This window comes from Atheta coriaria, unplaced genomic scaffold (genome assembly GCF_025399875.1).
Source record: "Atheta coriaria isolate IRGN ID8LTWV9N9 unplaced genomic scaffold, Caltech_Dcor_3.1 hic_scaffold_3_pilon, whole genome shotgun sequence".
Lineage (NCBI taxonomy): Eukaryota > Metazoa > Arthropoda > Insecta > Coleoptera > Staphylinidae > Dalotia > Dalotia coriaria.
Genome location: NW_027045445.1, coordinates 802902 through 826278, shown reverse-complemented (window position 1 = coordinate 826278; position 23377 = coordinate 802902). Strand labels below are relative to the sequence as shown.

The following is a 23377-nucleotide window of genomic DNA, read 5'->3' as shown; positions in this document are numbered from 1 at the left end:
AAAATTAATAAGTTACGTACTATTGGATTAAAATTATTATTTATTTCACTAGATTTTCAAGTAGTTTGTTTGTTTTTCATGATTTGCATTGAATTAATTGTTAAATCCAAAATGGCGGCAATTTTAATTTGAAACTTGAGAGTATCAATCATAATAAACATTGTTTTCGTGCAGAAAATTGCAAATCCCATACCTCGAGTGCAGCGCGCGCGCCTAATTTATGTTATTTATGCGAGGCGAAATGTTGTTAGCGACGCCGAAATCACAGCGACGATGGACGCCGCGCCTGCACGCACTCGCGGCGCTCGCAGTGCTAAAAATAATTAACATCATCGTCGGAGAGAGTCGGCGGTGCGGCGGCGGCGGCGGCATAAACATGCACGCAGCCTGTGCGATTAGTCGTGCGCGCGTTCAACGGACGTCGCGGCCCAATTAATGTCTGCGCGAAATTCATCCAGAAGAAAAAACCGCAGCGGCGGCTTCAACCGAAACAATCCACCACAACACACCAATCAGTCATCATTGTGTGCTCGTGCGCCGCCACCACGCAAGATGGCGAACGTGACGTGACTTGTGCAGTGCGACAATTCTCTTGTGTGCACAGTTAATGATTATAAGCGAATATAAAGCGTGCGTGGTAATTAACCAACGAGGGATTTATTGTAAGTCGTCTTAGCACACTACGTCGACATCGAGAATTTAACCGGTTTTCACTAGTCAACTTTCCGCACGTGCATTGTGTGTTGCCGTGCGTCAAACAAGTGTGAATGCGATTGTTTTCAAAACAAAAACGAACTGAATCAAAACTAAACACTCCAAACTCATTCAATACAAGCACTGCATTAAAAAAAAAGCATACACAAATTACATATTCACTCTAACTTCTTTATTCGCAACGTATTTATAAATATATGTATATGAATTTTAATAATAGAAGCAAAATGTGCTCTAATGTGATGGATTAGTGGTGTGTTCATTTGGTTGCATAACTATCAGATAAAAACAAGAAGAACAAAAGAAAACGAAGTTGAAACGAAACAAAGTGCGTCGAATGTCTGGACAAGATGATTTTCATCGGTGGATCTCACAACCACAGCAAAAAGAAAAGCAGCAGTACTAATAATGGCCATCGAAGGTCCGAAACACGTCAGAACCGATCTTGGACATCTGAGGTTAGTTTACAAATCACTCCAGTTTGACAGCACATTTAAAACATCTTTTATTACTACGCACGACGCAGAATAATTAAGTAATTAAGTAATGATTAAGGTAAGCTAATCTTTAAATGTTTATATGACCGTAATTAAACGCGTGCGCAAATAAACATACCTCGCATGTCAAAAGATTTTAAGGTTATGATTTTTTCGTTTTGAGAGAAATGCGCTTTGAGCGCGAGCAATTCGTGGATAATTTTATAGCACTTGCTCACGCAGTTTGGTGGAATGTAATCAAAATCCATGGCTATATGCACATAAATTATCGATACACATGTGCGATGTGCGTACATTCGCGCTAGCAAATGTTTACGAGTTTGCAGAACAAGTTTGTTTGGGAGTTGGTGGAACCATTCTCACGAGAATCGATTGAGTAATAAAATAAATTATAGATTAAAACAACTAAGAAACACGCTTTATTGGTAAATCGAATTGAAAAGTTGATAAGAATAATTATTTATATAAGAACAAGCTTTTGCCCGCGACTTCGTCTCGGTAGTGTTTAATAAAAATGTAATTCGTTTTTACTCTCTTGTTCAAGACATCGTACCTATGAGGCAATTCTATCAATAAAAATCCCAATTTTATTTTAAAGAAATCAATTATATAAAGAATTGCTTATAATGCACTTCAGCGCGCCATCTCGGATTCAACTATTTAACTATAACTATGATTGAATCTCAATGACAACTTTTATCCTATAGAAAAGGGCTAAGTCTTTAAGGTTTTCCCGGCAATAATTCAAATTTTTCTTGTCGTAAAAACCATCCTTGGACTTCAACAAACATTTAAAAAAAAGAATGGGTCAAATTGGTCTATGCGTTGTTGAGTTATGCGTTTACCAACCGATTTTGCGATCCATTTTTATATTATAGAAAAAAATATTAAATGAGAATACTAATATTATGGTACAAATATGCAAGTGAAGCTAATAAAAACGCATGTAAAACTTCAAAATTTACCGAAGATATTTTTGTAAATTTAATTAATTTTGGTGAATGCGCCGGTTATAGTTTTTATATAGTTTTGTCGCGCCTCCACCAAAAATAATTTTTTTAATGTAAATATTTTCCAATCGCTGATTACCAAGCATATTGCTTTAATTTTATGATATTTATTCAGACTTAAAGTGTATCCTTAGCTGCAGACCGTATGTATGCGCGGGGTGGACTCGCCGAGTTTTTTCACTTTTTCATCCTTATAGGCGAATTTATTGGCGTTCTATTAATAAAAATGTTTTCTCGCACGACGCGAGCGAGATGCGAGCGCATTCCGCGCGCCACACGCCGATTTCGATTCGAATCGGAATTTTATACATTCACAAATATACATAATACAACTAACTACGCTACAACGTGATTGCAACGCGTTTAAGCGTTTGAAGTTTTAGTGGTTTTAAACTGCGCGCGATTTAAGAAAGAAATCAAAAATTCATTTCGGAAAGCGTGCAGCGTAGAAATATTCTTTGTGGTAAATATTTATTCAACCTCAATACGTCGTAGGTTTTTTGACGCGTTGCTTCAGCTCAGCGTGTTTATCTCAGCGTTAATTTTTTTACCTTTACGGCTTTTTTATTACTCACTTTACTCACTTTAGGAGAGATTATGTGACAGTTGATTGACTTTTGAGCGACATTTGATATTCTACATTTGGTGGGTTTTCGGTTCTTTATCCTACTAAAGAAATATACAAAATTTCTTTCAAAAAATTTGGTAAAAATTGGAAAAAAGTTAAAAGTTTCGTAATCTCTGGGATCATGGTTATTGCAGCATAAAAGAAAACCTTCTGTGTCTTGGAAATTAATTAATATCTTTAAAACTATTAGAAATAAAATTTTAATATAAAAAATATACATTGTTGACTAAATTTTTCACCTTTCTGCGTTAATAAAATGTTGAAAATCATTTTACAAAATGATATAGGTACACGATTTTAGTTCGATCTTGAAAAATTTAGAAAATTGAGTCGTAACTATGAATAAAAACTGAAATTAATAAAATTTTTCTGTGAGTAGCTTATAAATTTACTACTATATATATTTCCAAAGAATGAAATTGATACGTTTTTGTTTAATTTATAATATAAAAATAAATCGCAAAATCTGTTGGTAAGCTCATAACTCAACAACGCTTATACCAATTTGGCCAATTCTTTTTTTTTAAATATTCGTTAAAGTCCAAGAATGGCTTTTACGGCGAGAAAAATTCAAATAATTGCCGCAAAAACCCAAAATCAGCCCTTTTCTTTAGAATAAAAGTAGGCACGATTGTGATTCATAGTTATAATTAAATAGAATCCGAGTAGCAATTCTTTATATAATTAATTCCTTTAATATAAAATTGCAAATCTTATTGATAGAATTGACACATAATCTGTTTAGGACAAGAGAGTAAAGACGAATTACATTTTTATTAAACACTACCGGGACGAAATCGCATGCAAAAGCTAGTTATTATTCAAAAACTAATTTTTCAAGCACCAGAATAACAAATCATGTTTCAGTTCACATTTCACTTCACAACAACAAATCGAAAACTTCACATAAATATAAATCAATTGATTTATGTGTTTTCTGAATTGTTTGCATTGTGAAAATAAGGAAATTAGGAAAATCGTCGAATTTCCACCAGTTTTCCAAACTGTGTGCGCGCACGCTGAGATTTACGTGAGTCAGACGTGAGGAATGCCGAAATAGACGAGTTTATTACTCCATCCGAAACTTCCACGCGACTTATATATATTATATAAAAAGCGCGGCGTGCGCGCGCGCGCCTTGCCACCGTCTTTGTATGAGTTGTGCGTTTTCCATTGCACAAAATCGGTCATTCGGGCGCTATTTAATTTTACACGCATCGTAACACTCATAACGCACCCAACGCGCGTAATTTCCACCGCATAAATTTCAAACAAACGTTTTACGCTCGTACAATTTGTAATTTACCACGATACATTTTTTCATGTGTTAAATTTATTGCGCTGTGTGACAGAATATAAAAATTATTGAGAAATTATTAAAAATAGATGTTTATTACATTGCGCTATCTGTGGAATAGTTTAGAATTAAATTAGGTTATATACACATGCATATAAAGTGCATAGCGTTGGAAATTAATATATCTATCTATAATATAAAAATAAATTGCAAAATCTGTTGGTAAGCGCATAAGTCAACAACGCCTACACCAATTTGGTCAATTCTTTTGTTAAAATGTTCGTTAAAGTCCAAGGATGGTTGTTACGGCAAGAAAAATTCGAATAATTGCCGGAAAAGCCTTAAAGACAGTCCTTTTCTATAGGATAAAAGTGGGCATTGAAATTCAATTTTAGTTATAGTTAAATCGTTGAATCCGAGATGGCGCGCTGAAGTGCTTTATTAGCATTTTTTTATATAATTAATTTCTTTAAAATAAAATTGCGAATCTTATTGATAGAATTGACACAAACTAGGTTTAGAACAAGAGAGTGAAAATCAATTACATTTTTATTAAACACTACCGGAAGTCGCGGGAAAAAGCTAATAAATGAATAATTTTGGTTAAAATCAAGACCATTTCATATTTATCATTAGTCAACCACAATTTTTGAAATATTTCAAGTTACGATTCAATAAACATGTAATAAATATGAATATAAACCAAAATGACTAATACAAAGCATCCACATAACCAAACCTTCACCCAAAATACTGTAGATGCCTTTCAGCATGTGTTTAAGCAATATAAATGTATTTCAGTAATTGCTGGCGCTTTTACGATAAATTCCAATCCAAAAATTCTCATCGCTCTCACACATTTAACGACTTTTTCGTATGTTTTATTTGTTTTGATTTCATTCAGCTTCTTCATTCACGCTATACATGCGTGTATTTGGTTGCCAACAACCAGTTCGATGGAAAAATGCCGCGTGACACATTCTCGAAGTGATGCATTATTCAACAATTTTCACACCATCTTCAAAGCGGCCAAAATTTCCCAAAAGTTGTAAAAAATAAAATAACTCACATAGCAATTGCTTTCATATAAATCTGAACATCTACTCATGTTTTCTTTCAGTCGATGAAATATTGTTCAGCAAATAAGACGCAGAAAAAGTTTAAATTAATAAATTAAAGATTTGTGTTAATAATTATTAAGTTTTACAAAAGAAATATGAAGTTTTTTATGGTGATTAATACTTCACTATGGTTTTTATAAATGTGGCAGTGAAAGCATTTAATTTTCAGCGGTGCAAGCAAATTGCTTTTATAAATAAAACGCATGCACGTTAAATTTGAGCTTTGTTCACATCAATTTGCACTTCCGCTCATTACGCTCGTTTTATTGCACGTATAAAACTTATGCTTATTTTATATTTCGGTAAATTTGCCAACACTTTTTAAAAAATGTGTCGACCAAAAATAAATTCACCTTATTTTCATAAATTACTAAATTTTTTTCTCCAGGGTAAACCAAGAGTGCCAAAAAGCAGAAATTCGGAGACAACGCTCTCTACTATATCGACACAATCAACTCAATCAACGACGCCATTGTTGGCATCACGATGGGAGCCCGAAGGCACCGAACCTATGTTGCGATCGCCTGCGAAAGATATTGGAAGACGTGGTGCACTCAAACATCAACGGTAATTAAAGATTTAATAAAAATATTATAAAATTATTTTGACGTCGTCATTTTGATTGCAGTGTTCATGTAGTCAAAGGACACAACTTTCTTGCAAAGTTTTTCCGTCAACCGACATTTTGTGCATTCTGTAAAGATTTCCTTTGGGGTTTTGGCAAACAAGGATATCAATGTCAATGTAAGTTAACCTACAAATTATTTTCAACATTCTTTTTTTCAAAAATTTGGTTTTTAGTGTGTCAAACTGCAGTACACAAAAAGTGCCATGATAAATTATTAGGAAAATGTCCGGAATCTGGACGCAACTCAGAAAGTACAATAGTAAGTCATAAATAAACATAATAATAATAATAATTGAGTTTAATTAATTATTTTTTTGTAGTATTTAAGAGAGCGTTTCAATATCGATGTTCCACATCGTTTCCGTGTGCATACATTCATGTCGCCGACATTTTGTGATCACTGCGGCTCACTACTCTACGGCATTTACAAACAGGGACTAAAATGTGAAGGTAGGCAACACACATAACTATTATAACATAACCCAACACAAACACAAACATTTTGACAGTTGACAAGTGTAAGAAATGGTCAAAACTGACGTGTACTTAAATTAGGTGTGAAAATACAAGTGTCAACTGTGAAAATGATTGCAAATTGCAAGTGCAATGTGGGTGTTAAGTTAAGTTGAGGAAGCTTTTCGTTTCGTAATGGTTTTTTATGCCAACAATAACAATATGCTATCCAAATATTCTCGAAATTAAATTTCAAGACTTGCATTAAATCTCAACTTCACTTAACACCACAATTATTTTTCGAATCAATGAATCAACATGAGCGAAACGTCTCGATAAATCTCGCAATAGATCATTTTTTAAACCAAAAACTTGAGTTTTGCCAAAAACAACAAACAAGCGATGACAAACGCATCGCGTATGACTCAGAAACGTATTTTTTTACTTTATACAATCAACATCGCAGTAAAAACGCAAGTGTATATTGAGTTGCCTATCTTAAAACTTAAAATTACATTTTTTAATATACAAAGTGTTGTAGGAAACTTTTTCACATGTTGTGTTAAATGTGGGAGTAGATATTGATGTGGACGAGTATCACATGTGAAACTTTGAATGGTGAGCGTTTGGCTAACTGCCAAACGGCGAATTAAGAAAAAAACACATACACCGACAGATTAAGTGCGCGTGGGTTGAGATTGAGGCGAGATATCACTGCTAGCGTTCCTCGTGATCGCCACTTAACATTTAAATGTGGTATTAAGGCGCATTAACGGCGAAACAAAAAATATCCCTGTAATTTACAACGCCAAACATGTATCAAAACAGTTCTAGTGTGTTTGTATGCAACCAAAACCACATTTAAGTTGTGAGCTATTCTCGTTTACTGAAATTTATCATCACTTTAATTTGAATTTAAAATTTAAAGGAAATAGCTTTTTTTTAAATAAAATCAAAGGACTTGAAAGCTTTGTAGACCAAAGTCGGCAACCAGTCATACAGAGCTTCCATAATTCCGCAATTAAAATTGATTTACGAGCTTCCGCGGAACAGGAATACCAAACAAAACAAATTAAATTAACTTGAGGCACATTAACTGGGTTTACATTGGTGTAACTATAATTTTTAACAATAAATATTTATGTTTCTATCGTTTTTTGTAATAAAAATTAAAAATAATTTAGTTGAAATCAATTTAAACCTAAAAACATCTATAATATAAAAATGAATCGCAAAATCTGTTGGTAAGCGCATAACTCAACAACGTGTAGACCAATTTGGCCAATTCTTTTTTAAAACTGTTCGGTGAAGTCCAAGGATGGTTTTTACGGCGAGAAAAATTCAAATAATTGCCGGGAAAACACCAAAGACAGCCTTTTTCTATAGGATAAAAGTTGGCATTGAGATTCAATTATAGTTATAGTTAAATAGTTGAATCCGAGATGGCGCGCTGAAGTGCCTTATTAGCAATTCTTTATATAATTAATTTCTTTAAAATAAAATTGCGAATCTTATTGATTGAATTGACACAGACTATGTCTAGAACAAGAGAGTAAAAACGAATTACATATTTATTAAACCCTAGCAAGACGAAGTCGCGGGCAAAAGCTAATAAATTATATATTTTATTATCAGTCGGAAATCTTTTTAATTGGATGTTTTGATGCCAATTAAAAATCAAAGATAAAATCAATGTTTTAGATCTAATTTTATAAACTCTGCTTAATATACCTGAAAATGACAGATGCAACAGGTGTAATTTATAAACACTAGTACGTGCTGATCGTTCGAATGTTCCGAAATGTTTTTTTTTTTTGCATCCACGCGGAACATAAATTAAAATCGAAACGCCCGCGTAGATATACGAGCAATTTCAGCGCGCATTTTTATTTATAAATTCTCTGTTCAATGTTCCCGTATGATTTTCAAGGGTAAAAAAGTAATCACGGTTTATTGCCATTTGAAAAAATCAAAAATAGCAAAAAATATGAAATTATTCCGTTGGAACATAAAAATAAACAAATAAATTCATCGTATATATCAGTAAACATTAAAATTTATACTATTTTTGTATATTTTGCCATTAACTTCCGGTTGATTTACAGTAGCACTTTGTATATAGACAAAAATAAAACATGCGAAAATAGCAAACGGCAAATAGCAATTGACTTTGTTGTAAAGGTGTGCCAGATGGTGTGTGCTGCCGCTCCAAATTCGCCGCCTCGCGTATCCCCCCGCCGCCCCAGCGTAGTTAGGTCTATTTGGACCAGAAGGACAATGGATTCGCGCGTTGTATTAATAGAATTTCCCGGTGTAAATTTACTACTTTACATGTATGCATAACCAAACAACAACACAACACAACTCAAAAGTAAAATATCCCTAGATAAAAATTTTTAATTTAGGTTATGTAATGACATGTCGGTAAAACAGTTTACTATGCATGCAAAATGGCGTGATTTACGTTTATTGTGATGTTAATATTCAAACTACATTCGCAATTGTTTGTGCAATCCTGAGAGAGGAAAATGGCTAGTAGTGTGCAATACGTCAGCGCGGGCCGGGCGGTAAAAATAGGTTTTGTTTGGCAAACGTCTCGGCCGAAGCGCGCGCTCACGCCAGTACGCATTCTGTCGCGACGCACGCCACGCACATTCGCGCATTCCGCCGCCGCCGCCACCGCCACCAAAGTAAAAATCCTCCGATCTCAAAAGTGTCATCGCTCCGAATCAAGGTATCGATCAGCACGCGCGAAACAAACCGATCGATTCGGTAATAATTGGATCGGAACGATATTCGCCACTTTGCTCTTCACATCATGCGCCAGCTGCGTTGGCCCGAACCGCACATTGCGATGCGATGATGTTTACAACCAGCAGCGATCATCTACAACAAGTGACCACCACTAAAAATACCAACTACAAAGACACACTATTGTTTATGTGTGTGCAGTGTTTGTGAAAGGTGTAGATTACTGAAGTTTTGGCAGCCATCTTGGTTTTTTTTTATAATTAATTATCACAATGCCGCTGTACTCGTCCGATTTGTACTCGAGCCCTTCAAGCTCCGCCTATGCGGGATTGTACCTGCCCAGTGCATACAGCAACCACTCCTCGTTGCTGTCAGGAGCAAGCAGTTATCGGGCGCCTATTGTTCCGAAAACAATACCGCGTTTTCCTAGGTCTTACAAACCCCACTTGGGGACCATTAGTGAAGCGGCTGTTATTAGCCCCATTCGGAAGTTTAACCCTGGTTTGCTTTTGCAACATCATAGTTCTCCAAAGTACAAAGCACCTCCGAAACCTATTAAGATCAACACGGCTGATATCGACGTTTCTTACAATAAGTACAGAAAGTATGATCGTAAGACGCCCATGGCAACCAGTAGCAACACATCGGCAATATCAACTCCTGCGCCTACAGAAATCAAAAGGAGTCCGGATAAATTAAAATCTCCTAGTCCTCCCACAATGGGTTTAGCTACTTCAGCTCCTAAAACTCAAGAAGTAAATAATGATACTAACAATGAAGATTCTGGAGAGTTTAAACCTATTAGAAGAGACAGGGCTTTAGTAAGACTTCATACTGTACATAAAAAAGATTCTCCGAGGAAACAACTTCAAAATGGGACAGAACCCAAGAGCTGGAGAGCCAATTTTTATGAAGATATGAAACAACAAGAAAAACAAAAATTCAAGAAATCCCCCGGGGAGATGCTGGTAGATAAGTTTCTTATCCGTACAGAAGAAGAAGAGAAAAGACTTAAACAAGAAGGGCGTAAAATACCCAGGCGGGTTTCTGTCCGAAAACCAAGTTTTCAGGAAATATGCAGAGTTATTTCTTCGGAGACTATTAATGAGGATTTAAACCCTGGTCAACCTGAAGAAGTTGTTCGAAGGCAGAGCAAACAACTTAGTGAAGATCTTTTCAAACAGATAAGACGTAATTCTGCGGAAATTTTGAAGGAAAATGTTGAAATACTTGAAGATATGTTACGACAAGAGAATTTATTAGAAGATGAAAATAACAACACAACTGAAATTCTTACAGAAATAGAAAAACCAAAAAAGAAGAAAGTTGTTAAGAAGAAGTCCAATGAAAAGTTGGTGCTTGATCAAGAAGGAGGAGGTAATAAAAGTGGATTGCAACGTCGTGGGACTGTTAAGAAATATAGAAGAACATCTACAGATAGTTCTATCTTGAGTGATTGTTCCCAACATGATGAAGATATGGAGAAAGCTTTCCAGGAGGCTATCCGAGATATATCACAGGTTGAGGTTGAAGAGATTAGACATAAACCTAAACCTAAAATTACTGCTACTGTTGATGTTGTAGAGAGTCCTTCATGGAAGGCGGTTATTGATAATGTGGAGATTATAGAATCACCTACTACTAAGAAACCTAAAAAGTTTAAGTATAATGTGACTGTTGAAGAAATTGAAGATGCTAAGGTTCCTCCCGAGGTGCAGAGTAATAAGCATTTGCCTCAAATGAAACTTGATTTAAGTGGTAGTGCTCTGGCTATGAAAAGAGAAAGATCAAAAAGTCCTCAACCTCCTTTAGAGAAGAAACAGGAACAAGTTTTAACACCTGGTGAAGAAAAGAAGTTGGATTTGAGGAAACTATCACAACCTGGGGCTGTGTTTAACCTTAGGATGCATGGTAACCAAATGGGGAAGATATCTGAAGATGAAAGTCCACCTCAGAGTATGAAAGTTGCTCCTAAAGGATTAAAACTTGATACAAAGGTTGAATCTCCTAAGAAAGATTCACCTCTTTCTAAATTTGAAGTAGGGAAGAGTCCGTCTACGCCTAAAGTGTATGATATGAAGAAAAGCCCAGGACTGGCTTCAAAAGATGAGAATAAATCAGGAGAAAACTTTTGGGAGAAGATTGGGACCAGGGAGAGTGTTAGTTTTGATCATAGGAAGAAACATTTAGAAGAAAAGAGGTTAGCTATGTTGATTAAGGAAGAAGATGAAGAACAGGATGCTAATAATAATAATACTGGAGGGCCAATTTGGGCTAGGAAGTTTGAGCCGAAACCTAAAGCTATTGATAATTATGTTACCAAGGTTAAAACTGAAGAAAAGACTCCAGTTACTCCAATTACACCAAAAGTTGAGCAAAAAGTCACGCCTGTCACGCCAAAAATTGAAGAGAAACCTAAAACTCCTACATCTGCAAAGGTAGAAAGTCCTAAAGCTGTTTCAAAAATACCTGAGGTTAAACCTAAAGTTGAAAGTCCTAAAATTGCTCCAAACGTTGAATCTGTGGTTAAAGATGAAGAGGTCAAGGTTAAAGTGGAAGAGGTGAAGCCTACAGTTGAAGAACCTAAGAAGGTGGAAGTAAAACCTAAAATTGAAGAACCTAGGAAAGTGGAAGTGAAACCAAAACTTGAAGAACCAAAGAAAGTAGAACCCAAGGCTAAAATTGAAGAAAAACCTAAACCGTTGAAAATTGAACCAAAAACAGATGATAAATTAAAATTATCTGAAGTTAATACGAAAATTGAAGAAAAGCAAAAAGCAATTAAAGTGCTGCAAGCTAAAGTGAATGGATTTCCTAAAGCTGAAGAACAAAAGGCGCCGATTGCTGTAGATATCAAGCCTAAAATCGAAGAAAAGCCTAAACAAGTAGAAGACAAAACAAAAATTGAACCTAAACCTAAAGGTTTAATTAAATCTATTTCTGTTTTGGATGAAACAGTAGACAAACCAAAGATTGTTGAAAAATCTAAATCTGTTGAAGAATCTTTGAAGAAAGACGAACCTAAAACACCTAAAGTTGTTGAAAATTCAAAACCTGTTGCGGCATTAAAGAAATTAGAAGAAAAAATCGAACCAGTGCCAAAAGTGGTTGAAAAGAAAATTGAAAATGTAAATAGTGTTAGTGCGGTGACAAATGAGAAGGTTGAAATTCAAGTTAAACCTAAGCTAGTAAAAGAAAAATCGGTTCAAAATAAAGTGGAGGTTCCTGTTGTTTCTAAACCTGTAGTGGGTAATGTTCAACTCAAAGATGTAAAACAAAATGGAGAATTGGGTAAGATAGATATTCCAAAACCAAAAACACCTGAACCAAAACCTAAAATTGAAGAGAAACCTAAAGTTGATGTTAAGCCAAAGGTTGAAGAAAAAGTAAAACCTAACCTTACAAAACAAAAATCAGACGAAAAACCTGCACCAAAACTAATTCAAGAAAAACCCGAGGAAAAACTAACTCCCAAAATAACTAAACAAAAATCAGAAGAAAAGCCAGCACCTAAAATAACAAAACAAACAACTGAAGAAAAACCAGTTCCTAAACTAACTAAAGAAAAATCAGAAGAAGAAAAACAAAAACCAAAATTAACAAAAGAAAAATCCCAAGAAACAACAACAACATCAAAAGCTAAACTAGCAAAACAAAAATCAAAAGAAGAATCACCAAAACCAGGCTCAACAGAAAAACCCACAGTAAATAAATTCGAACCAGCAACTCCCGAAACACCAACAGTAAAACCTCCATCAGTCAAACCCGCCAAAAAAATCATCTCAAAACGTTCCCTGGTCAACAAATCAGGCATCGCGGATCCAGACTTAGAAGTCTTCAAAGCACCTACTCCACCAGCATCAGTCCGTACTCCATCACCACCTAAATTTGTCCCATTACAATCCAATCGTATATCACAATTTATGAACCAATATCTTCGCCGGAATGAGTTTGATGATAAAGGAGCTAAGATTCTCTATGCACGCCCAAAAACAATTCGTCATAGACACTACCCACGTCCACGTGTAACCGTAAAAGCAGAAAGCAGTGATGAAGAAGAAGATGATGATGAAGATGAAGAAGAATCCAGCGAAGAAGAATCTGCAACACCTACAAATCCATCAACAAATTCTACAACACCAACACCTACTAAAAAAGAAGAAAGTTCAAGTGAAGAAGAATCTTCAGAAGAAGATGATGAAGATGACGATGAGGATGAGGATGATAGTGATGAAGAAGATGATGATGTGGATTATGAAGCAATGAACGACGTTTGGGGTTACGGATCTGTGGGGGCAAGTACGTCATCAGGCGATTCCGGCTTTCACTCGGGCAACAAAGGCGGCAAACGCAAGGGTTAGCACCCTTTCTTAGAGGGCGTTTAATATTTCTCTCTAATACTATCTAATCATAGCTTTTATAGGCTTTGCTTTTGGGCTTAAATTTGGATGCTAACTTATAGTGCAGCTTATGCTACGCGTGTTTTTTTTTTCACAAAATTTTACCAAAATTTTAGTTAGAAACGTGCTAACACAAAATTTAATTGAATTTTACACAACGCCATTTTGATTTTTGCGAACGTTGAACCGCCATTACAGTTTTTTCTTGGCGTCTCTATTATTATTTCGAAGATGGATCACTTTCGTGAAAGTGTTGCACACGTTTATTTCTGAAACTCTATTTACTTTTTCGAAATGATTTTTTTCTTTTCTATTTCTTGGGAGCGTGTTTTGCTGTTTGCGTTTCCTCGATTTCGCAACACGAAAGCTAAAACAAGTACACGCGCGGCTCACAAAAGACGCTTTTGTAATTAGAGCCAAGAAAAAAAGCGAGCGTTTCGCAATTACGTCGCCAACGTTGTCGTCGTCGCGCTGTAAACTCATTTCTCATCGGTTACCATCGCCTGACACACTGATTCCTCTCTACATTAGCGGGTTTCGTGAATGTGAGGTTATGTTTTGGTTATGTGTATGTGGATTTTATCGCCTTTGATCTGGTTAATGATGCAGTGATCTGTTTATTGCGTCGAAAGTCAGGGAAATTTATCATTTAGTTTATGGTTGAAAACGGAAAGGAAATTTCGTTTTCCGACAAGTAAAAGTTTATAGGCAACTCTATATACAATCAAACGTAAACATAGATTTTATTAGGGAAAAAAGGTGAAAAATATCAAAAGATGTTTCTGTTATGTTTTAAGTAGGTGCGAATTGCGATTTTGCGATTTTGTGCATCAGGTATTTCGGAATCCGAAGATGTTTAATGTTTTTTGGCAAAACTCACGTCGGACATTTTGTTATTTGTTCGGCAGCCGGCCGACGAGACATGGATACGCTCGACCGCAATTTGCTCGCGTCGAGAGACGAGACATGTCTCACGATGCGCGTAATGAGAGAAAAAATTGCAGCCGAGTTGAGACATTTCACTCAAAACATCAGCAGATATTAATATTCTACACAAACTATCATTTGTATAATTGTATGTATACACGCAGATTGCGACGTCAATTGTCACAAGAAGTGCGAGAAACTGACGGCGAATCTGTGCGGCATCAATCAGAAGGTGATTGTTGACTTAATTGAAGATGTCAAGAGAGGTAAGAGGTATTTTTAACACCATCAAACAAAAAAAGAAAATTAATTAGGTAAAATTATGGTGGAGGCGCCTCTCATTAACTTTTCACCGCAACAGTTAGGGTAAAAGAGGGTAATGGGGGTCACTTAAGGGAGAACTCAAATATAATTTAAATTATAAGCAAAATACTTATTGCAATCGCTTATAAGCATTGTTTACTTAAATACCTATTATTTGAAATAATTTTCAGTCACTTTGACAATCAATTTTGGATATTATTAAAGTTTAAAAAAAAAACAGATTTGACTCCCATTACACCGACATGCGGGTAATGGTGGTCACCCTGGGGACAATCGGAATCAAACGAAATCTAGCAGATATCGCAAACATAATATTCCGCAAAGTCCCACCCAGTGCATTTCACATGAGCCCATAGCCCAAATGAAGTGCTATGAACCACATTTAATTGTTTTTTTTTTTAATCGTTGCACATTAGACATCAGTTTTCCAAATCTTCATCCATCGCCCTGGCATAAGTCATCAGTGCCAATATAGGAATCATAAGTTTTGTTACTTTCCTGCAGTATCGTTTCTGCATGAAGGCTATTGAAAAATAAGTCACGTTGCTTTTTATAGGCCATTTAGAGCGGACTAAAGACAAAAGCGTCCATTGGGAGTCGCATGACTCCCATTGCCCACAATTACACTATTGTGAAAAAAAAAACAAAAAAAATATTTCTTCAAAACATTAATGTAATTTGAACTGCACATCACGATTTTGAATGTTTAACTAAGACTATATAAAAGTTTCATTCGAATATTGCAAGATATTCGACACTTATCTTCTAATTTGCGTGGACGTAAAATTAGATCAGCGGAGCTCAAAAATAAAATATTGGCGTATCTCAATGATACACGCACCGATTTGCATGATTTTTTGGGGGTGGCACTGGGGGGCCAGAACGGAGATAGGAACGCCGTTTACGCGGTACTCGTAACTATTGTTTCGTGGATATATGGGTGACTCTCATTACCCGCTGACTCCCATTACCCTACTCTCCCCTAATGTTTTTTTCTGTCTAGGCAAACAAGAAGAAGTTTATTTTTCTTTTGCAATAAATATGCAACTTTAATTCCTTGAAAAAAAAATTATTTATTTTGTTTTTCTCAAAATGACAAAAACAGAACATCAGACTTAAACTATAAAATGTAAATCTGGAAAAACCAAAGACATAAAGGAAAGTTTATGAAATCAACTGTTTACCATTTACCTACATTGGTACATGTTAAAAATCGCAAAACAGCAATTGAACCAAAAAAACATTACGCTCATTACGCAATTGCAATTTCTTTTTACCAAAAATTATGTACCCGAATCAAATAATTGTGGATTTGTAGCAGTTTTAATACACCGGTGCGAACATCGTCGGACATAGAGCGGTCGACAACGCCGCAGCACCGGCTGATAATGTGCGCCAAATTATTTTTGGACTTTTTGGCTTTCGACCGCGCGCACACGTATCACGGCTACGCGCATACGTAAGCACGCGTCATGTGCTCGAGTGCTGCGTGCGAACTTTCGAGCTAAAGATATTCGACTACAAATGGACCACAAAAAATCACATTAGCAACATTAAACTGATTTCGAAAATGCCGCAAACTCAACTGAAATTAATACTTCAAGGTTAATGCCTACAGATAGTGATAGGTATTCATCTGTTCAATTTAAAAATAAATATACTAGAATTGAATTGCATTGGAGTGCAAAATCAAGGTAACATTTAAAAAAAAAAAAATTTCTTATTTTGAATTTTGCTTGAAGTAAAATTACATCCTTTAATCAAATTATGCGTCATAAGTGTGGTTATGTTGTAACGGAAGTCTATGTATCTTTATAGGTTATGATATTACCGCAATAATTGAGGTTAGATAACGGAAACTTGATAATTATAGAAGTGTTGAAGGATTTTCCTCCTTTTCTTCAGTAAATACGCAAAATGTTGTAATATTTACGCAAGAAATAACCAAAACATATAAGATTCGAAGGTGGCGATGACATTGAGAGGAAATTTATGACATCGGCGAACTTGAGAGCGTCGCAGTCGTCGCGGTCGTCGCGAATTCAAAACAAACGAGCGCTTAGCGAGACAAATTGCCGCCCGCCATCGCAATCGCAAAAAAAAAAAAATAGATATAAAAAATTCCCGAATAAATTTATTAATGCATGTATACTACCAGCGGCCATTTTGAAGTCAACACCTGAACAATATTCATCACTTTCAGAGATACCCGAAATAGATTTATGTAATATTTGTTTAAAATCACAACCATCTGTTTGAATTTCTGGTTTTTATTTCGGACATTTCACTCATTGCTATTTTTAATCGACGCCGGGCGCGTGTACTGTACTTGGTTAATTTACGTCAATGCAAATGCAAATCCCAAGCAAAAAAAATAGAAATTTCTTTTGTTTTTGTTGTGTTCAAAGTGTTTTGAAAGTTTGGTTGCCTATATATACATTTTGAAAGGGCGATTTTATGACCAAACTTTTATGCTACAGTTACGCTATATGTTCTGTGATAACTAAAGCTCCGTTTTTTTGTCGTTTGCTGTGTGCTGCTGATGATGATGACGGCGCAGGATGTGGGGAACGTGACTCGCCAACATCGAATCCGGAGCGCAACCCGGCGCTGGTGCTTGACCCCAGCGAGATCGCCGAGGAGTTCTCACATTCGAGTACATTCGCAGGCTTTCAGCGTTCTGGGCGTATCACACCACCTGCGACGACGATACCAAAGTTCTGTAAATACAATGTGGAGGATTTCAATTTTCTCAAAGTGCTGGGAAAAGGCAGTTTCGGCAAGGTAGTGCCACACAAGTTGCATACATTACCAAATCATAATAACTACGTTGATATTTTAGGTGTTACTTGCTGAATTGAAGAACTCCGAGTACTATTATGCCATTAAGTGTCTCAAGAAAGATGTTGTCCTAGAAGACGACGATGTGGAATGCACATTAATCGAGCGGAAAGTGCTGGCATTAGGCACAAAGCATCCGTATTTGTGTCATTTATTATGCACTTTCCAAACAGACGTAAGTATATTCCACAAATATAACCTTAAAAATCATCATATGGTTTTTATATTGCAGTCACATTTATTCTTCGTAATGGAATATCTTAACGGCGGTGATCTCATGTTCCACATTCAGGAGTGTGGCAGATTCCAAGAGCCGAGAGCGCGTTTCTATGCCGCTGAAATTATGTCCGGATTGAAGTTTTTGCATGGCAAAGGCATCGTTTACAGGTAACATAACCTCACAAATAGAAATGAAATAGATGAAATTGAGTATCTATAGAATAGGAGTAGACAAGATGTCGCCAAAACCACACACACACACTTCTATTTTTGTTCGAGTTTAATCAACAGAAAAATTCGGTGATCGTTGATATGTCAGCGAGCAATGTTCCAAATGTTACGTTTTTTTTTCCCTGTGCACACTCACGCGCGTTGACGACGCCGAGCTTTTTTTAAAACCGACCACGTAGATTTGCATTCGCATGTTATAAACTTTACTCGCACGTGCAACACCTCAAAATGTCAACGTCAAGCAGAATATATAGAGTGTTCACTAAAATACAACATTTTCGTTAAATTAAAAATTCAAATTTAACAATTAAAACATTATATTTAGTTATTATTTGGTTTTTGGTCGATTTTGTTTAATTTTCTTGAAATTTTCTTCCTGCAGGTAGTGTTTTGCGGTCAAATCTTGGTTGAATGACCATCGAGACAAATCCGTGCGTGCAATTATGAAATGCATGTTATTTTTATATTTGTTTGCGTGGCTTTTCGGTCTGACGTGACGGCAGCATTTATAACGACTTGATTTTAGCGCAGCGCGCGAGAAGGAAATGCAGTTATTAAATCAGCGCTGCGTGGACGAATTTATCGGCGCTGTCGCGCTTGATTAAGATTAACATGCGTAGCGCATTTTTTCACAACTTTGAAGTAAAAAATTCCTTCGCTTTTATTGCGAGTCAACGACTCGAAATAATTCCAATTTAAATGAACGCGTGGAAAAATTTTATGTTTCACAGATGGAGAATATTTTATAAATATCAAAAGTTTCGTTTCAATTGAGTCACATTTATTTTTACAACTTTTTCCAAGAAAATTTCTCCATAATTTTTAAATCTCAAACTTTCTTTTTGTAGAGATTTAAAACTCGACAACATTCTGCTGGATTTCGACGGACATGTGCGGATAGCAGATTTTGGCATGTGTAAACTGCAAATATTCTTGGACAGAATGGCGGACACATTCTGCGGAACTCCGGACTACATGGCACCGGAAGTAAGGCTCCATTGATCATTAATTAAACGTATATTTAATCAAATATTGTTTTTAGATTATCAAAGGACAACATTATAACCAAAACGTCGATTGGTGGTCATTCGGTGTATTATTGTATGAAATGCTCATCGGGCAGTCGCCATTTAGCGGTTGTGACGAAGATGAGCTTTTCTGGTCGATATGCAATGAACGCCCAGTATTGCCGCGGTTTCTCAGTCAGGAATCCATCAGTATTCTCACATTAGTAAGAAGCATAACCGTTTAACCTAACTTTTTGTTTAATATGTGAAATATTTGTAGTTATTAGAAAAAGATGCAACCAAAAGACTAGGAAACAAATATTGCGAGCAGGGTGACATTCAGGATCAGCCATTCTTCCGGCCAATTGACTGGGAGATGCTGAGCATGCGCCAACTCGAACCACCATTTAAACCAGATCTAGTAAGTCAATCAAAATGGCAATAAACTGTTAATGCATGCTTTACATCTATTCAATCTATAATATATGAATTGCAAAATGTGTTGGTAAGCGCATAACTCAATTCGATTAATAGCCGGAATTATTTTTTTTTAAATAAAATTGCGAATCTTATTGATAGAATTGACACATACTATGTCTAGAACAAGAGAGTAAAAAACGAATTACATTTTTATTAAACACTACCGGGACAAAGTCGCGGGCAAAAACTAGTACAATATATTAATTATTTTTGTTTTTTTAGCAACATCCTTTAGATACAAAATACTTCGATCGAACATTCACAGCCGAACGGGCGAAACTCACACCCATCGACGCCAACATTCTCGCTTCGATGAACCAGGCGCAGTTCCAAGGCTTCAGTTACACGAATCCGAACGCTACCGACAGATAAAATGTCCTCCAAAGAAAACCACGGTAAAATTTGAAATTTTTTAAATTTGTTTCACGAAAGTGAAAACGGCGCCATTTTGGAACCCTTTTTTGATGATGAATCAATTTTACTAAGGCTTACACAGCCTAGAAAAAGCGTGAAGCTTTAAGTGACTTAAGTGCAACATTAATGTGTACTTGTATTTAATTCAACAATGAAACAAAACGAGTCACCAGATGGCAATACTTACAAATTAATATCAAGTTAAACAAAATTAGATTTAAATAGTTAAATTGACAGCGGAATAAATTTGCATTTTAGTTTAACGTAAAACAAAACAATGTTTTCTATGCAAATTACCTAATAATCTTCACAAAGAATTAATATAATTAGCAATAAAATATGCAACTTTATTAATTATTGTAATTTTAAATAATTATAGGCTTATACAAAGATATTGTAATATGATTTGTAATTAATTCAAACGTTTGTATATTATTACTATAATTAATCGATTAAAGAGCACCTTCAGGATTATAAGTCAAGACGCGTGCAACATAACCTCACACGAAGAGTTACGAAGAATAGAAGAATATGTTTTTTTTAAGAATTAATTATTTAATTGTAATAATCAAAACCGAAGGGTGGAACAACTTTATTTTGTGGATTGAGAGGTTTTACCATCATCGGCTGCATGGGTCGCTTTTGTGCTGGTGATTGCAATGGTTGAACTTTCTAAAAATATTATTTTTGGTAAAAAACAGACTTTAACAAAATCTCTACTTAAATACTTACAAAATTTGAATTATCTTTGATTCGTCTACGTAACATCTCTTCACCTTGTCCGGGTTTAGGTTCTTTAATAAAATAAGGAACCAAACCTAAATCATAATCTTTCTTTTCATTTTGACCAGGATTAGTCGCCATTGTCTCCAATTCATCACGCTGTTTATATATCATACAACACGCTCTAATTGTAAAATAATAAATAATTTCTACACCGGATAATAGACTGAATCCAAGAAAGAGTCCTGCAATACCACCAAAGGACACTAAAAGATCTACCCAACCAAAAAGTACCTCTCGCTTGTATTTGATCATCGGCCATGAAGTAAATTCACATTCAAAAAATTTAGGATTAGATTTCTTTGTTGGAGGTTCAGAATCTTCACCAAATGAAGCCTGATCAGAATCTTCACCAAGTAAAGACTGATCAGAATCTTCAGTTGAATTAGTTATTGATGAAGAGTCAGTGGTATTAGTTTCCTCTTCATCAGAAAATCTACAAATTAAACAAAAATATCGAAATTTATGTATTGTTTTGAAATAATTGTTTCTTAGTTATTACAACTGTTCGGCTGGCATTCCATCACTTTCTTCTCCTTCATTCGCAGCTTCATCGCTAGCTGCACTTTCCACCAATTTATCAACTTCGTAGATAGTATTGGAACAGCCGAGTTCACAACCACACTTCTCAATATTACTGATTTCTTTCTTATTAGTGGCGATGCACTTCAGTTGTGAGACGTTGCAGTGTTTATAACCTTCAGCAAGTGAGTAAAAGTGTGGAATACACGAACATAACCTTAAATATTTACGTTTATATTACAGAAATCTGTAAAAATATTGTGAAATGTGTTACGTGTTACCTTCGAGCATTATTCATACGGCACTGATGTGCACACGCTGCGTAAGTATAAATACTATCAATTTCAAGTTTCATTTCATGATCGTAAATACAATGGCGTTGTTTAATGCTTAGTTGTGTTGCGTCGTCTGTTGTGTAAGTTTCACGCATAGAAAAAGACATAGAACCCATTTTGAAATCCCAAACGTGTTGCGGTTTTAGGTTAATGCCTGGTAATTCGTTTGCTTTGTGAAGAAAAATCTTTAAAAACAGATTAAGTTAAGTACAAATTGATGTCTAAGTAAAATTATCGTAAATACATACCAATATATTATAATGTTCTGTTCGTCCAATAGGATCTACAGTGAATAACAAAGATAATTTGCTGTCTGTTTCTTTTATGTACATAATCGAAGATGGATCAATTGGTGGATATTCTTCCCTGAAGTGAAACATTATAAACAATACGTAAATTTAAGAATTTGCGATATTATTTACCCTGTAGGCGATTTTCTCTCATAATGCAAAGAATTAAACGCGAAACAAAATCCATTCTCAGTATAACTCGGAAAAAAACTATCACAACAATTGTAAGGTAATGCCTTCCACTTGCATTCAACCAGAAACTCTTCACATGTTACCATTAATTCATATGTCAATTTATGAAGATCTTGATCTTTCAAGATAGCGTCATACTCGCTTTGATAATCATCAGGATTCATTGATAATAACGACAATTGTGTTAAACGTTGAAGAAAATCATTCATATCTTTAGTTGCTGCTTCGTCCAAATTATGCTCAGCCCTTATTCTAAAAGATAAACAAAATATAAATCTTAATTAAATTGATACATAATCTAATTTGGTGTTTAAAAATACTTTTCAACCGAAGCATTCAATCTTTCTATATTCCAAGGCTGATTAGGACACAGTGTAACCGAAGGATATGGAATATCCCAATTGTGAAAGTCAGTATCCAGACCTGTGATAGTAGGATTCGTCTGAAACTTCTCCCAGAGACTCACAATGATGACCATTGTTGATATTGCACCGACCATTACACAAATAAACCAAATTAACCTATAAAATATAAAATTTTTAGATTTATGAGATTCTAAGGTTAAGGTTATAAAATTGAGGTTAATGAGGTTAGTTTTACCGTTCGATGATTGGTCTATCAGTTTCTGCGATATATCGAACTCCATGAAGAGTACTCTCGGCGAAAAATATTTTTCCTTGGTATTTCCAGCTGGCTTTTAGTAATTTATGCATAGGTACATGATTTTTATTATTGCGTTTCTTTGCACTGCGCCATTTATTCAAACTTGCATTAGAGCTCCGTCGAGATCTTATTGCACCTGATTTTACTTTCATTTTAGCTGTTAATTTAATTTAAATTAATCATAAAAACACAACCGTGCGGTAAAGAAGAGAAAAACCAACTGAAATTCGAATCAACATGAACAAACAAACAAAACAACGTATAACAAAAGAGTTATGTATCATAATAATCAGTTGCAGTTATGTTTTGAAATTGTTCGGTGTTGTGTGTCGTTTAGTAGATATCATCGAGCATAATCGACGTGTACAACTTAATAAATCGTATTCGGTTTTGTCGTCGTGCAATACTATAGCTCTGTAATGGATTTATAGATGTCCTTCACGATTTGCTTTTGTTATACGTGCATTTTGTCTCTTGTGATAAGATCTTGCTGCGGGTATGTGGGTATCGATTGTCAATGTCAATAACATAAAGTAAAACACTTATCGAAGGTTTTTCAATGTCAATAGCGTAGATGTTAAATTCGCTCTGCATAATGCATATTCTTTTAATGCAGGTCGAAACGTGAAAACTAATTGTGTTTTTCTGCT

General features: G+C 35.4%; 2 protein-coding genes across 7 annotated transcripts; one reads left to right on the top strand and one right to left on the bottom strand.

The window, feature by feature from the left end:
- The first annotated feature begins 362 nt into the window (after positions 1-362).
- Pkcdelta (Protein kinase C delta) lies at positions 363-20424 on the top strand. 6 transcript variants are annotated; one of them, XM_065318003.1, is made up of 13 exons: positions 363-1172; positions 5656-5834; positions 5896-6011; positions 6069-6154; positions 6216-6345; positions 14591-14692; positions 17311-17534; positions 17593-17766; positions 17824-17978; positions 18890-19028; positions 19084-19272; positions 19329-19469; positions 19751-20424. In XM_065318003.1, the coding sequence occupies exons 1-13, from the start codon at positions 1065-1067 to the stop codon at positions 19898-19900; spliced, it is 1893 nt and encodes a 630-aa protein (XP_065174075.1). In that variant the 5' UTR covers positions 363-1064; the 3' UTR covers positions 19901-20424. The 6 variants fall into 6 exon arrangements, with proteins under 6 accessions (XP_065174075.1, XP_065174076.1, XP_065174074.1 ...); XM_065318004.1 differs by lacking the exon at positions 363-1172 and adding an exon at positions 5348-5377; XM_065318002.1 differs by lacking the exons at positions 363-1172; positions 5656-5834; positions 5896-6011; ... (1 more) ...; positions 6216-6345; positions 14591-14692 and adding an exon at positions 8984-13398 and having other exon boundaries at positions 17419-17534.
- Positions 20066-22957, bottom strand: ppk23 (pickpocket 23). The gene is made up of 8 exons (XM_065318012.1): positions 22665-22957; positions 22385-22585; positions 22005-22316; positions 21831-21948; positions 21529-21767; positions 21228-21464; positions 20675-21161; positions 20066-20614 (listed from the first exon to the last, which is right to left on the bottom strand). Exons 1-8 carry the CDS (start codon positions 22877-22879, stop codon positions 20498-20500), a joined length of 1926 nt encoding a protein of 641 aa, XP_065174084.1. The 5' UTR covers positions 22880-22957; the 3' UTR covers positions 20066-20497.
- Between the last annotated feature and the right edge of the window lie 420 nt (positions 22958-23377).